Source organism: Phasianus colchicus, chromosome 5 (assembly GCF_987193195.1).
Source record: "Phasianus colchicus chromosome 5, bPhaCol1.hap1.1, whole genome shotgun sequence".
Lineage (NCBI taxonomy): Eukaryota > Metazoa > Chordata > Aves > Galliformes > Phasianidae > Phasianus > Phasianus colchicus.
The window spans coordinates 21,510,280-21,525,879 of record NC_143440.1 but is presented as its reverse complement, the minus strand read 5'-3'; the positions used below and the strand labels follow the sequence as shown (position 1 = coordinate 21,525,879).

The window sequence follows — 15,600 nt, the reverse complement described above, 5'->3', positions numbered from 1 at the left end:
ATCATCTCTATCTTATAGTTAGTGAGTACGGAGGCGATTTGGGAAGGAACAAGGGGAAAAGTCTTGGAATCCACCAGTTGCGCTTTTTTTGCCTTTGCGTCTATACAGAATACACATTTTAATATCCTGTAGATGTAACCTGACAATTTTTACCTCTTTCTTTAAAATCTTGTAGCCTATTGTTGAAAATGATTCTATTTATAGTACTTAATATCTCCATGTAACAACTGATAATATTCTACCAAACTAAAACTGGTTTGTTTGGAATTAAGTGTTATTGTAGTACCTTTAAGTAGATGTTGTCTTAAATCGCTGCTAGTCTGCTGTTTAAAAAAAAAAAAAAGAAAAGAAAAAAAAAAAAGTACCACAGTGCTCTAAAATAGTGACCTTAGTGTGGCAGGAATGAAGAATGCAGTGATTTGGAACACTCCTGTTAGATATCATATAATTTTTTTACTAAGGGTTTCTTTTTAATTAACTTGTTTGCAGTTCATAGATGTCTTCTAAAAACAGTAACTGTCATTTTGCTTTGATAATAAACCAAAAACAGATTGAGAAAGCATCCTTTCAATAATTACTGATATATTGCAGTTTAATGGTTGTTCACTGATGTATAACCCTTACAAGAAATACATACCTTCAGGTGAAATCCTGAAAGTACTTGTATGACTTTTGTTTATATCATGGTTGGCATGTAGTGACAGTGACATGCTACTGTAAGTAATTAAAAGAATTATGGTATCCAGGCTCTTGCAAAATTGCTTCTGTACAATTGTGTGGTTCGCTCTACATAAATATCTCCCTAGAAGAATGAACAAGATGAAAGTAAAGTAATACGTTAAAAGAAACAATGTTTTATCAAACGAATTAGTGAAAAGGGAAGAGCGAAATATGACTTGAATAATTTGAGGGATTGGTGTTGTGGTAGAAAACGTTTTTACCTTCATGTAATTGGTTTGAACTGAGCCCAAGTCAATACAGAATGCAAGTTCCTAATGTCTACATGGGGTTTCAAGAAAATGAATCCAAATTAACTTTGAAGAGACTGGCTAAACTGCATTACATTCTTTTATGGACACTGTTAATTGAAATTACAGTGGCCTTGATTCAATTTAGCTTAAATTAAATTCTAAATAAGAGTGTCCACACAAAGATTTAATGCAATATAATTAACCCACTTTAAAAGTTAATTCCAATTAAATTTCTAGAATGTTTCTGGGTGGACTATTACCAAGCTGTAATGTGATGGCTTTTATGAAAGAATTTAAGCTCTTTCATAGTGAAAAGTTCATAGATTGCTTCCATTTACACAACTGTGAGTAGTCTGAAGAGAATTACTGTTTTTCTTTTCACCTTTAGGGTGACATCCTCACAAAGTATCACAATCAATTAAAAAAACCCAACAAATTACTCTTAATAAAAATATGTCCTAAAGAAATATCAATTTCCTGATATTTCCGGTAGATATCCTATAAAATAGCAAATGTTTTCGGTTGTACTGAAGATACAAAGTACAAGTCAATCTTGGGAGTACAAGAAAATGTATAAATAAAGGGACATGTAAAACTGATTTAGATTAAGCTCTCATTTAAATTAAACTCTATAAACTTTAGGAAGACATGCTGGAGAAAACATGAAATCATGTGAAATAAAGCTGTCTTTATACCAAAATGAAATAAAAGAATGGAAAGGCAGACTGGATCAAACTTATCCTTGATTGAACTCCCCTGAAATGAATGGTGATTCAGGAGGATTGGATGTGTCCAACCACATTTAGGTCTTTCTGTTTAGTCTGTTAGTGATTCATTTAAGTCTTAGAGGGTTTTCAGAAGAGAACCGGAAAGCATTTGTGATAGAGCAATATCCACTCTGCATCCTACACTTACATGCTTCAAGGGACTGTAGGAAATCTTGACTATGTCCCAGAGTGAAGCAATGAAACATGCAAAGAGGAAAATAATTTGTGTTGAAAGTCTTGATTTATCTGGTCTCACATGTAATCAGTTTGCATTGCAGGGCTGCCTATCTAGCTCTTTTTGGCCTCCACTGTATTTACCTACATATAAAATAACTAACAAATAGATAAAAGCTGCTGGGCTTTGAAACCTCGCAGGTTTTTAGGCATTGTAGCAATGGCTCCCTAAGCTGCTGTTGAGACTTTTAAAGTCCTATAGCAGTGGAAAGGGAAATCTCATTTTTAAGAATGGAGGAAGAGATACACAGCTATATAGTTTCAGTGATTAAAAAAAAATAAGGCTAGGAGGAAAGAGGCATGAGATCTACATTAACAAGTCTATTTGCTGATTTTGTATAATTATTATTGTGATGCTCTATGAATACGATAGTGTGGTTTTCTTTGTCGGTGGCAAAAAAAAAAAAAAAAGGAATTTTAAAAAATGTCATTTTACTGTATATGAGCATGCAAAGTGTTTACTCTTCAGCACTAGTCCACAGAGGTTCAGTCAGGTGGAAAGGATTTTAGGCCAGAAAAGGCAGGAAGAGGAACAAGAAAGTATGGTGAATGAATTTGAAGCAAAGTGGTTCCATCAGCTCAACCCTTCACAGCCATACGGGGACACAAATCTGAGGCTGCAGGAGCATTTGCAGAGCAGATGTTGGTGGAGGTTTTCTGACCCCAGTGGATCTCCCTGCCCACAGTTCAGTCTCTGTTCAGGGATGAGGGCTAGCCGTTGTGTATTTTACTGTTTTGTTCAGCTAAAACAGATTGTGTGCTTGCCTCCCAGTATCTACACTGCAATTTTCTTGGCTTCCTGTGCTGGCAATGCTGCTTGAAGGGATCAGTCTGAGACCCTGAAGAGCATTCAGAGTTACTCAAAAGAGAGTCAAAAGAGTCACTTCTGCATAAGGTCATCCTGGGCTTTAGACCTATTTTATTACTCTTCTCCATGCTGTGTTTCATACAGAAACTATGTGCAGTGCTCCAGTGGTGATGTTACCGGAAGAGACTTCCCAGCATAATTAGCTGCTTAACACTCATAGATCCTCTTCATATGTTTGGAAATCTGCCATTTAATTTGCAGCTGTAGAGTGGCTTGTTTACTAAAATATGCAGATATCTTTGCAAAGGATTTTTCTCTCAATAAGCTCTTCAAAAGGGTGTGGTATACAGCATACATAACTGTGCTGTACAAAGTGAAGAAAAGGTGAGTTTTCTGAAAATATCTGCATATTTACTTAGTAACTTGTAAAAAGTGTCCTCATACAGAACTTTTCTGGCATAAACTTGAGGGAGTGTTGTGAAGATTTAATTGCACTATAATCATTTAATCACCTGATATCTGATATCTGATACTTTCTTAGCGTATTTTCAATGCAGTGATATATAGTATCACATCTCATTCTTTTTTCAGTGGAGATGTACAGCACCAACTGAAGAGTATTAGACTATATGTAAACCATATACTAGGTTAAAGCCATGACCTTTGCATCATGTTGCTCCGCTGCTGAGACTGTTACTCAAAGGAGTAGTACAGACTAGATAGAAAGCTGAGTTGCCAGAAGCAACTGCCAGTGATGCAGCCAGAGATCTCATAAACTTGGGAAAATATCTTTGCCACTTGCATACTGTATCAGATAGATCTTTCAGAAAGGTGTAGGAGTTCTTTTTTTGGAATCAAAGTCCACTGTTAAAGGAAAATCCTACAGTGATTGCAGTGAGTATAGTCACTTTGTACTGGTAAAAAAAACAAGAACAATGAAAGTTTAATATCAAGCCGAAGACTTAATTATAAAAAATGGGAAGAAAAAAAAAAAAGAGAGAGAATAAAAAAGGAATGAAAAATGAACCACTGATTTCATTACAAGGCCTGGGAGGAAGGTGTCTTGATATCTCTGCATACACATGCTCAACAAAGTTAACTTTCAGTAGCATAACAGCTGTATCTTCAAGCTGCCTCTAAGAAAGTCTGCAGAGATAGATTAGCTTTGTCATTCTTTACTCCATCTTCTGCATTGGAGCTTAAGAGGACAATGCTTTTTGCTTAGAAGAAAATGTGTACTACATCAGGACTAAGTATCAGGTAAGTAGAAGAGAAGTAGAAGAATATGCATATCAGGAATCCATTTGAGTGAAGATTTTCTGAGTTCTGTGGAAATAGAAAAAAAAGAAAAACCTAACGTTATATATTTGTATGTATTTGTCTTTATGTGACCATAAAGAAAAAAATATATTACTATATAAACAGAGTTTAAGAATTCTGATTGTGTCTGGGGAATAGTCGGAACAGTAAGAATATTCTTAGCCTTTTAAACCAATTTTAAATATATACAGCAGAGGGCACTAGTGTTATTGAATTGACCATTGAGTTGATATTTTAGTACTAGACAGATGAAAACAAATTGCTCAGAAGACAAAGAGTTGTCAAGATAGACTAAAGAAGCTGGTTGATGGTCTGTGTTCCATGTGTGGATTTATAAAGCTAAATCTTTGTGTCTCTAGCATAATAGACAGATACTGAATAACAAATTATTCTAGTACTGAGTTCCAGGTGAGTCTTTATGTAAAGCCTATTAACATACTTCCATAATGTTCTTCAAGACTTTAAATTAATTTTCCACTGTGTTTATGCACTGGCTACTTTTTTTTTTTTTTTCCCCGTGGTGTTTCCACACTCTTTATATTAAAATGACTGAGACAGTACTTCCTGAATACTTAAGCTCTTAGTGATGGAAAGATGCAAGTATAAAAGAAAGTGCTGTTTTTTTTAATATGTTCCTTCTAACACAAGGAATCTCACCACAGTATATTAACCTCATGCAAAACTTGCAGGTTGGAAGTGAGGATTTTCAAGAGGTTGCCTGGCATAGCTTCTGCTGGCCAAGGTGACTTTTTTATATCATCAGATCCTCTGTACTTCAGTACTGTATTCAAATAAAATGTTTTTATCTTTTTTTTTTTTTTTTTTTTAACCCATGGAGCATGTGTGTAGTGATGGAAAAAGAAGATTTTCTGAATAAAGGAGTGAATTAAGAGAATGATGGGAGATGGTGAATCAAGGAGTTGGAGCAGGAAAGAAGTCCTGCAGCATGGGTTGAAATGATTGGCTTTACGGAGGCTGGCAAAGCAGCTGAGCATAGTTTATGCACGTGCTGGTTGATGTTGAAGACATCTGCTCTCTCAAGTTTGTTATGCTTTTATGTTTGTATGACCTTAGTAGTGTTGGCTATGCTTTCTTGTTTTACTAATCCAGTAGTTCTTCTAATCCTTCAGAATAGCCCATGTACAGGAATGAGAGTACAAAGTAGCAAAAAGAAAGGAAGAGAAGTCCTATGCCCTGTTGCAAAGCTGGCCTTTAACAGCAAATGGGTATGAGACAAAACATGAAACAAAGCTTTAGCTTTACAATCCACATGTGCTTACCCGGGCCACACTACCCATATAAGGGCAACAGTCAGCTCTGAAGCTTCATAGAGCAGGCTGAGTTCTTGTCTCAGTTACAGTGAAGACAATAACATTGTCCCAGTGCAGTAGAAAAATAATTAATTTGGCGTGGTTCTGCATCTGTTTTATTACTCATTAGTGGAGTCACTAAGGGATAAGTTTTAGAAGAATAGAAAAAATGAGGCAGGAAAAATGATAAACCTGCACAATAGCACAAAACTAGGGACAAAAATACAGGTAAAATAATAGGAGCTATCACAGAAGATGATTAATAAATATTGAGCATCAAAATTCATGGATTACAGATTTTAACCAAGGAGCCTGGAATCAATATTAGATTAATTGATGTCTGACCACAACAGGCAGATTCCTCTTCATGGAATCCTTTTCATCACCCTTTTTACAGATAGTTTTACTACAATGGATTTTTTATTTAAGAAAACTTGTCTCTTAGTATGCTTTAGTGATTAGTTTAGGAATGTTTATCCCTATATTTGGCAAGCAAAAGCTTGGGATAGGGATAAAGACATAAGAGCATCTTCTGAGTGACCCTGTAAACCTACATAAAAACGAAGGTGTTACAGCAGCCACCCCTCACCAGAGTCTAGTATGTCACAAACCCATGAAGCCAATGGTCAGGAGGACTGTTATTGGCAAAAGGAAGGAAAGGAGAGGCTGGAGCACTGTAACATCTAACACTACGGCCATGGTGTTCTCCAGAATCATATGACAGAAGTTAAGCCACAGAGAGAGAAGTTCAGTGACTTGCTCAAGGTTGCAGAACACATTAGTTTCATGAATCTTTCATACCAAGATTGATGTTTTATAAATAACACTTACAGAGCAAATCAAACAAACAGCTCAGATCTTCCAATTTCCATTCACAGGTATCCGTCATTGGCTTTTTTTCTGCAGTAAATTATTAAATGTGAGATGAGAACTCTTGCCAGCTCTGAACCATTATAACAAGTTCAAAAAAATGCAGAAATGAATTCTCAAATTGTCTGAATATATAATTAGAGAGAGTCTTTCATTAAATGAATTGCTGCGAGATGCAAGTTAGTATATATTCTTTACAGAAAGATAGCTTCTTCAAACAAAATGAAACAATTCAGAGCCTGGAGTGGAAAACCTTTGCCTTTTAGTATTTTATTTTACTGGATACATGTATTATGTATCTGAGTGCTCTAGGTTAGAAATATGCTCTAAGCTTGCTGTAATTTATAAGACTTCACTTTTGGTTGATTTATAGGAAATTTCATTAATCTTTACAGCAGAGGGACCTTGTAGAAAGAAGCAGATTGAAAGTGAACTGAAGGCTAGGGGCTTGAAGAATTACTACAAATGAATCAGTACTGAAAGACTTAGAATGGTAATGATCATTTTTAGTGTAAAAATCTTTTTCCTCCTTACAGTAAGATCTGTAGGATTTTTAGAGATACTAACGAAATTGTCAACCCTGCAGCTACACAGATATTTTTCAGCATTTAAATGGCTATTCTTATTTCTGTGTTGGGCACACATATACTAATGAGTGTTTCTCTGCTACTAGTGCCAAACAAAAGAATTGAAGAGGAAATATCATGAATTTGGATGATGCTGTTTAATGATAGGGAAGAACTGGTGTTCAGTGTTTCTTTTGTATTTTGTTATTAAAATCTAAAATAGGAAAGATATTGCCCTAACATTTCCATGATCTACTACATTTAGTATGAGAAGTTTTATTTTTATTCAGACTCTGATGTAGGAATTCTATTCATAATGACAAACAGTTTCACCCATTAAAAAAGACAGGAATCGTCACTCCCTCTTCATATTATCTGTTGTCTGCATTTATTTATAATGTGTCAAGAAAATTGAAACCTTAAACATTCATCATTATTATCTTACTTTTTCTGGGGGGAGGAGGGAGGTGCTTGCCATTTCTTTCAACTCTCTTCTTGATTTAGAATATTTCTCTTAAGTATCGAGTGTTGTTGGAATTGTTATCTGCCTCTGCCATCATACCACATGCATTATACTTTAGAATAAGCAGGAAAAGTCTGGACATTTCTTATCTCATTGTGAATTACAGCTTGAATAACTGTACAGGAACTGAAATATTAGACTTTGCATAGCTATTTGTGCTACAATTTGATTAAATTGGTAGAGTTGCGTGAAAGGACTTGAGAAGTCTCTCTTTATTTGGAGAGCACATTTAAATATTTGGGATTAATTTAATGTCCTTCTTCTCCCTTCTTTCTTTCAGACTATTCAAACTCCAGAAGGACCAACACTAGATAAATTATGAATGTTGAACAAGATGACCTTACATCCACAGCAGATAATGATAGGTCCTAGGTTTAACAGGGCCCTATTTGACCCCCTGCTTGTGGTGCTGCTGGCTCTTCAGCTTCTTGTGGTAGCTGGTCTAGTGAGGGCTCAAACTTGCCCTTCAGTCTGCTCCTGCAGCAACCAGTTCAGTAAAGTGATTTGTGTACGGAAAAATCTGAGAGACGTGCCAGACGGCATCTCCACCAACACCCGGTTACTCAACCTCCATGAGAACCAGATCCAAATCATTAAGGTGAACAGCTTCAAGCATCTAAGGCACTTAGAAATACTGCAGCTCAGCAGGAATCACATCAGAACAATTGAAATAGGGGCCTTCAATGGTCTGGCCAATCTTAATACTTTGGAACTCTTTGACAATCGTCTGACCACTATCCCAAATGGGGCTTTTGTATACTTGTCAAAACTGAAGGAACTTTGGTTGAGAAACAACCCCATTGAGAGCATACCTTCTTATGCTTTTAACAGAATCCCTTCTCTCCGGAGATTGGATTTGGGAGAATTGAAAAGGCTTTCATACATCTCAGAAGGTGCCTTTGAAGGTCTGTCCAACTTAAGATATTTGAACCTTGCCATGTGCAATCTGCGAGAGATTCCTAACCTCACCCCACTTGTAAAACTGGATGAGTTAGACCTTTCTGGAAATCACTTGACTGCCATCCGGCCAGGTTCCTTCCAAGGGTTAATGCATCTTCAGAAATTGTGGATGATACAGTCCCAGATTCAAGTGATAGAAAGGAATGCTTTTGATAACCTTCAATCACTTGTGGAGATCAATCTGGCACACAACAATCTAACACTACTGCCTCATGACCTGTTCACTCCACTTCGTCTAGAAAGGATCCACTTGCATCACAATCCTTGGAACTGCAACTGTGATATCCTTTGGCTCAGCTGGTGGATTAAAGACAAGGCACCCTCTAATACTGCATGCTGTGCCCGTTGCCACACACCTCCCAGTTTGAAAGGAAGGTACATTGGTGAGCTGGACCTGAACTACTTCACATGTTATGCTCCAGTCATAGTGGAGCCACCAGCAGACCTGAACGTTACTGAAGGCATGGCTGCAGAGATGAAATGCCGGGCATCAACCTCCCTGACCTCTGTATCTTGGATTACTCCAAATGGATCTGTTATGACACATGGGGCATACAGAGTTCGGATTGCTGTGCTCAGTGATGGCACATTAAATTTTACAAAGGTAACTGTGCAAGACACGGGTTTGTATACATGCATGGTGAGTAACTCTGTTGGGAATACCACAGCTTCTGCCACACTGAATGTGACTGCCCTGGATAACCCCGGCTATACATATTTTTCGACTGTCACAGTAGAGACTGTGGAACCTTCTCAGGATGAGGCACAGACAACAGAGCAGGTTGGGCCCACACCAGTTACCAACTGGGAGACCACTAACATGACAACCTCACTCACTCCACAGAGCACAAGATCAACAGAAAAAACGTTCACCATTCCTGTGACGGACGCAAACAACGGGATCCCAGGAATAGATGAGGTTATGAAGACTACTAAAATTATAATTGGTTGTTTTGTGGCTATCACTCTCATGGCTGCTGTGATGCTGGTAATTTTCTACAAAATGAGGAAACAGCATCACCGGCAAAACCATCATGCTCCAACACGGACTGTAGAAATCATAAACGTGGATGATGAGCTTACAGGTGACACACCCTTAGAGAGTCACTTGCCCATGCCAGCAATTGAGCATGAGCACCTAAATCACTATAACTCTTATAAGTCTCCTTTCAACCACACAACAACAGTTAACACAATAAATTCAATACACAGTTCAGTGCATGAACCGTTATTGATCCGAATGAACTCAAAAGACAATGTACAAGAGACTCAAATCTAAAACGTTTATGACATTATGGGGTGGGGGTGGGAAAAACAAAATATGGTTTATAAAACAAATGACACAAATGACTGGGCTAAATCTACTGTTTCAAAAAGTGTCTTTACAAAGAAAAAGAATTTATTTATTAAAAATTCTATTGTGATCTAAAGCAGACAAAATTATGTGTATTCCTCAGAACCTCTTTTTGCTGCACTTATTTACCCTTCTCCTCCCCTTTTTAATTCCCAGCCAATCCTGGTTCCCATTTGCCATATTTTTCATAGGAGATCTTGATTCCCTACAAGAACTGGCCTAGGAAATTTTGTAAGAATTCTGTTACACTTTGGGAATTTTTATGGTGAATTCTAGTGGTGAGATTCAGTCTATTTTGTCACTTTTTCTCTTCTTTTGTTTTCTCATGCCCATTATGAAATTATTCAACAGGGAATGGAATACTAGCAGCAACTTTACAAGTGAGCAAACATACAAGCAAAACTTTTTTTTCCTCCATGTAATGATTTGATTATTTGCTCTATATTTACCAAAGGAGCATTCTGTGAAAAAAAAAAAAAAAAAAAAAGGAAGAAAAAGTAAAAAATAAAATAAAATTAATTTACTTGTGAAAACCTATAAAACCCATGATCTTTTAAGCAATTCTAGAACCAGAGTTTGTAGTTCAAACACTAAACTAAGATTATAAATAAAATACTGATTTTTTTTTTTCTGTTCTTGGATATAGTTCATTTTCAGTGTGGCTTTAAAGATCAAAAGCTTGTTAAAATTCTCACAACATTCTGCTTTGATGGTCCAAAAAATAATTGCTTTAAAAATAATAATTAAAATATTTTGGATCATTACTGAAGAATAACATAGTCTTCATTTTAGTGTACATAAGTAGCACACTAGCAAACAAGGTTGCTTGAATTTTTTAATGCAAAATTATGATTATTTTCTTTTAAAGGTGTTATCGGTTATCTTTTATATTACAATATCTATTCCACAATATCAGGAAAAGTTATACAAAAAGTTTCGGGTATCACTGAATTTATTAGACTTTTTTTTTTTTTTTTTTTTTTTTTTTCTGTCTATAACTGTTAGTCAATAAGAAAATTCATTTTCTTTTATTGTATCAAAGCTAGTGGTTCCCAGTTTAGTTGTTGTGGTAATTCTACACATAAATATGAAATATATTTAGATATCCTTAAGATCCATAATCAGAACTGTATCTCTATGTACAAAATTAAATCAAAATTCTTTTGAAGTTCTAACTATGAGGAAATCCAATAATTTTGATTAAAAACAAACAAAAAAATCAGAAAGAACAAACTTGGCCAAATCAGAAGAGAACAGGTTAACATGACTTGTATGACAGTTAGATTGCCTATGGCATAATCAGTCTATTTTAATGAAAACTCAGACTTGTTTACCAATAGGAAGTGTACATCCTTTTTGATTCTGTTCATATGCATTCTCTTGATTTAGCTAATTGTTATAAGAATGGAGTATACCTTGTATATTGAAAGCTAAAAAGTTTTTTGCATAAGAAAAAAAGAGTTTCAGGACACTGTATTCTTTCAAGTGCAGGAGTTCTTCCAAATGAAACTGCTTTATATATTGGCAACTAAGTAGAAGCATTTTAAAATAATTTAGGTTAAGAAAAAGAATCATGAATTAAATACCAGTTCTAAATGTCTTTTCACTGATTTCTGCATTTAGCTACTCATACTTTTGAGATTCAGGATTCTATTCCAGGTGAATAATGTACTTAATTCCTTACAAAATCTCTTTGGACTGTTCTGGTATGCTACACCATGCAGGAAACAGATCCTCCTGAACAGTATATTTCTATTCTCTAAAATTAAGGAGGAATATCTGCCAGACAGGTTGAGGGGGTAAATATCTCTCTTTGGCTGAACATTTCTCAAGGTTGCAAGTGAATGTTGCAAGAATGCCTGATTTAAAAAGGACACTGAAGATATGTGACAATGAATCACACTCTGCAAGGAGTCTGATAAGTATAATACAGAACAAAACCCAAAGTTCTATAATAATCTCAAAGAAACATTTGGCAAGACATTATCCTTTGATGTACTACATGAAAAGTAATATCTACTCTTAGAGAATTTTAATAGAGGACAAAGGTGGACCTGAATGTAAAATGCTGAAGTAGAGATTCCTCTCTTCACCTACTTCTTCAAAGTGCATTACAGAATTTTATTGCTGATTTCTTTTAAGCATTGTGATAAATTTTGTACAGAAATACAAATACATAGCTATTTGTACTTTGCCCATTCTTATGGTTACCAATATTATGCCCATGCCCAGTGCTCATCTGACAATTGAAAAAATTGTTTGCATAAATCCTAAATCTGTAATCAACAGGTTCATATTAAGAAACAATGGCTACTATTTAACAGCCATTTTCTAAAGCACTTATGGTCACCATGGTTTTATAAACATGTAGTTTTTACTAACTCCTAAACGTTAGGTTTTGGAGGTCATTGCAAAGCAGGACACAGTGTCAGTGACAGTATTACAGTGAAGTAATGCAAAATAACAACTGTGACTATTTAAAACAATATACACATTCTTATTAAGTATTAATCAGGTTATATTGGCTAAGTGAATAATATTAAAAACAATAAAAAAAAAGCAATATATTCCCATTTGCTTATTATAGGGATAAAGAAAAGGTATTTTAGTGTGTTTGCTTGGGATAAGATATATATTAAGCAGGAACCATACTAGTTATGGCTTTCTCAGCATCTTCCCTATCCTTCTTAGAATTATGGAGATATTTTTGCAGATTATTTAAATACCAGAGTTAGAAAACATCACAGCTTAAACTTTAAACTGAGTTCTGCAATAATGTGGAAGGTGTGCTGTGCACCCTCTTGTTATGGTTTTTAAATCAAGCTAATGCAGCCTGCTGCTACTCCAAAGACTGTGGTGTTAAATATTAAAACTGAGTCTCCTGTATGGCAGAGGGCAATTGATAGTAAGCTCTAATGTCTTGCAATAACATTCTGGATGAACCCACCATGCAAAAGAGTTGTGGGAAAAAAAGTGACCTTACAAACTATTACAATTCTTAGTGGGCTCATGAGAAATTATTTTTCAGATCATATGATGAGATTTGAAGATGTTTGCCTGTTGTCCTATATGAATACAAAGAACAAAGCATTTTCTGGACAAGTCATTAAGTTTTACAAATCTTTTCTTTTACAGAAATAACATGTAAAGCAAAACAAGTGAGTTCCATTCAATTCACTATTCAAGATAGACATTTTATTTTACTTTGAAAAGGGCTAAATGTATGAAAAGTAAATGTTTTGGGGTTGTTTTTTGTTTTTGTTTTTTTTTGGGGGTTTTTTTGCTAAAATATTCTAATGCATTAAAAATTACATGTAATATTTTCAACATTCCTTTCCCCACTGGTGGCATTATAGGTTAATCACAGCATTTGAGAAAAGATAACCAAGTTAATATTCAAATATACTAGCTTCATAGTCTTTTAGAAGTATTTAGTAACAGCTTTTATATGCTAGATACGACCATTCCTGTAGCCATTCACTGATCGGTGGAAAATCTTTCCAATCTGTTCTCCTCATTTTCCCATTTTTATTTGAATCATAGAATCTTAGAATGGCCTGGGTTGAACAGAATCACAATGATCATCTAGTTTCAACCCTCTTGCTATGTGCAGGGTTGCCAATCACTAGACCAGACTGCCAGAGCCAAATCCAGCCTGGATGAGCTAAGTACAGCATATTTTGAAATTTTCATTTTTTTTTTCTAATTCCAGGTACTGAAGGACTAGGAAATTTTAGGAGCTACCTTGTAATTTCATATTTTAAAAAAGTAAACAAAGAAGTAATATATTCTTATCTTCAAGATCTAGTAAGGAGAGTTAGACTTCAGTATTTTTCTGTTTTTCTTACTATAACTATTTCATATATCTTTTTCTCATTTGTGCAGATGCCCAAGAAATCTTCAGCTCAAACTTGTACGTGAAATTCAGTCTACAGTTAGGCTGACTATAGTGGTTGACATTTTATTTTGGAGGTGGTATTATCTATTGATACTGTGGTAGAATAGCATCAACAGCTACCACTACTGAAATATGGTAGTGCTAGCAGGGAGTTCATGAGAAGGGAATGGGCTTGAGGAGACTCTGGAAAACCTATCTGTTAAATCTTCAATGTCTGCTGGTGTTGCATACTCCTTCTGTGGTGGTGTCCCATGGAAACATTGTGGTGGTGTATACTTTGGGGTGGAAAGAGCATGGTATGGTAGAAAAGCTGTGAGATGGGAAGAACTTCCTTGAGTACTTCCCACCTAACAGTACAGTATAATAACTCAGCTTCTAACATGTAGCGCATGGCTTGAAATGAGGAAATTATTTTTATTTATTAGATTTAAGGTTCAGTGTGCACTAAACAACTTTAAACGTTAAATAGTTAAAAAAGAAAAAAGAAAAAAGAAAAAAAGAAGCCACAGGTTTACAGTGTAAATTTTATACAAACAACAAAGTCTTCAACAGAATGCTAAACTTGTTTGAAGAAGTTTGGGTAAGTCTTTGCAGTACTAAGAACTCTTAGGAACAAATGAGATCTGTACTGGAGTAGTTACATGTTTCTATTTGCTTCAGAAAGAATAACTCATGATTTGGTTAGGGGAGTTTTATTGGACAAAACAGTGTTTAATTTGTCTTGGTTTTAGTTTTGTCTTTTGTACTTTATCAACTTACGCCTAGGATGTTATTCAGAGTAATCTCAAAAGGGCTAAATCGGTGAACCCTGACTGACTTTTGTAACAGATAAGTATATTCTATACTGTAATTCTAATGACGTTTTCAATTTTGGAATGGTGAGGATATTTTGCAATGATGACATCATAAGATGATGATTTTATGACTATCTTTTGTAGAAGAAAAAGGAAAATAATGTCTATCATTTTTGAGAACATCAAAAACCCAATCTTATGCAAAAATAGAAAATAGTTGGAAAAAGAAATTGGAACATTATTGAAAATTACAGTAAATGTAATGATTCCTGGAAGTCAGACAATCTAGGTGATCTTTACATCTTTTCCAATAGCACAAAACAAAAATTTGAGTGACTTTTCTGTATATTGTTAAAAATGTTAAAAAATTTCTGGCTGTCCTAGCCACAGATTTCCATTTTCATTTGAATATCACAGTACATGTATGATGTAATGTGGTCTTTCAGCTCTGGAACAGTTTCTCAGACAGTCCATCCACGCTTCATCCATTGCAGGTTCATGTTTAACATTCTCTTGGGCTGTCCTCGGTCTTGAAATGACTTGTGCAGTGAAAGATTCTTCAGTTTCTTTGAACATCTAGCTCAATAGCAATATATGCTTCGTGTATCAGTTTGGAGAAGATGGTTTTGTATAGATTATATTTTCATCAGATTTAATATATAAATGGAAATTTTATTTTATTTTGGTAGACAATGTTGAATCCTGTTAACTTAAAAAGTACTTCTGTTTCTTTCATAGAAGCTTTTAAACTCAACTAAATTACAAATAATAATAATAATAAGAAAATTAAAGATAATCTATAGCTGTGACCTATAGGTCTAGATTTGTGTAGTATTTAGAAAGTGATTCTACAGGTGAGATAAAAGAAACAGAAGGAATGCATAACAGAGAATGCATTAATAAAGAATGATGAAATAAGTTACCTGGGAGAGAATCTGGTAAAAATCTACTAACTGCAGTTAGTAGATCACAGCATTAATCCAACTCCTATGCATAATTTAATTCTGTAATGCATAATTGAATTTGATTTAATTTCCTCATTTAATTTCTCAAAGGGATAGATACTTGACTGATCTGAGTCTGTGGGAATCTAAGCTCTTTTTGTGACAGTACCCATTGCCCTGTACTTGGTTTGCCATTCACGTCACACTGTTGAACTATGCTCTGAAGCAGTCTTCATAAGGCACTCACCTCTCCACCCTGTCTTCAAATTGAATTCCAGTAG

General features: G+C 35.2%; 1 protein-coding gene across 3 annotated transcripts in view; it reads left to right on the top strand.

The window, feature by feature from the left end:
* LRRC4C (leucine rich repeat containing 4C) overlaps positions 1 to 10,075 on the top strand; it is a 97,747-nt gene extending 87,672 nt beyond the window's left edge. For 2 of the 3 annotated variants that reach the window (XM_090140813.1, XM_090140814.1), the window contains one exon: positions 7,650 to 10,075. In XM_090140813.1, the coding sequence (XP_089996939.1) occupies positions 7,692 to 9,608 (1,917 nt within the window). In that variant the 5' untranslated portion in view covers positions 7,650 to 7,691 and the 3' untranslated portion in view covers positions 9,609 to 10,075. Of the gene's footprint in view, positions 1 to 4,959; positions 5,142 to 7,649 lie in introns of those variants that run through there. The other variant, XM_031593230.2, reaches the window with a different exon arrangement.
* The last annotated feature ends 5,525 nt before the right edge of the window (positions 10,076 to 15,600 follow it).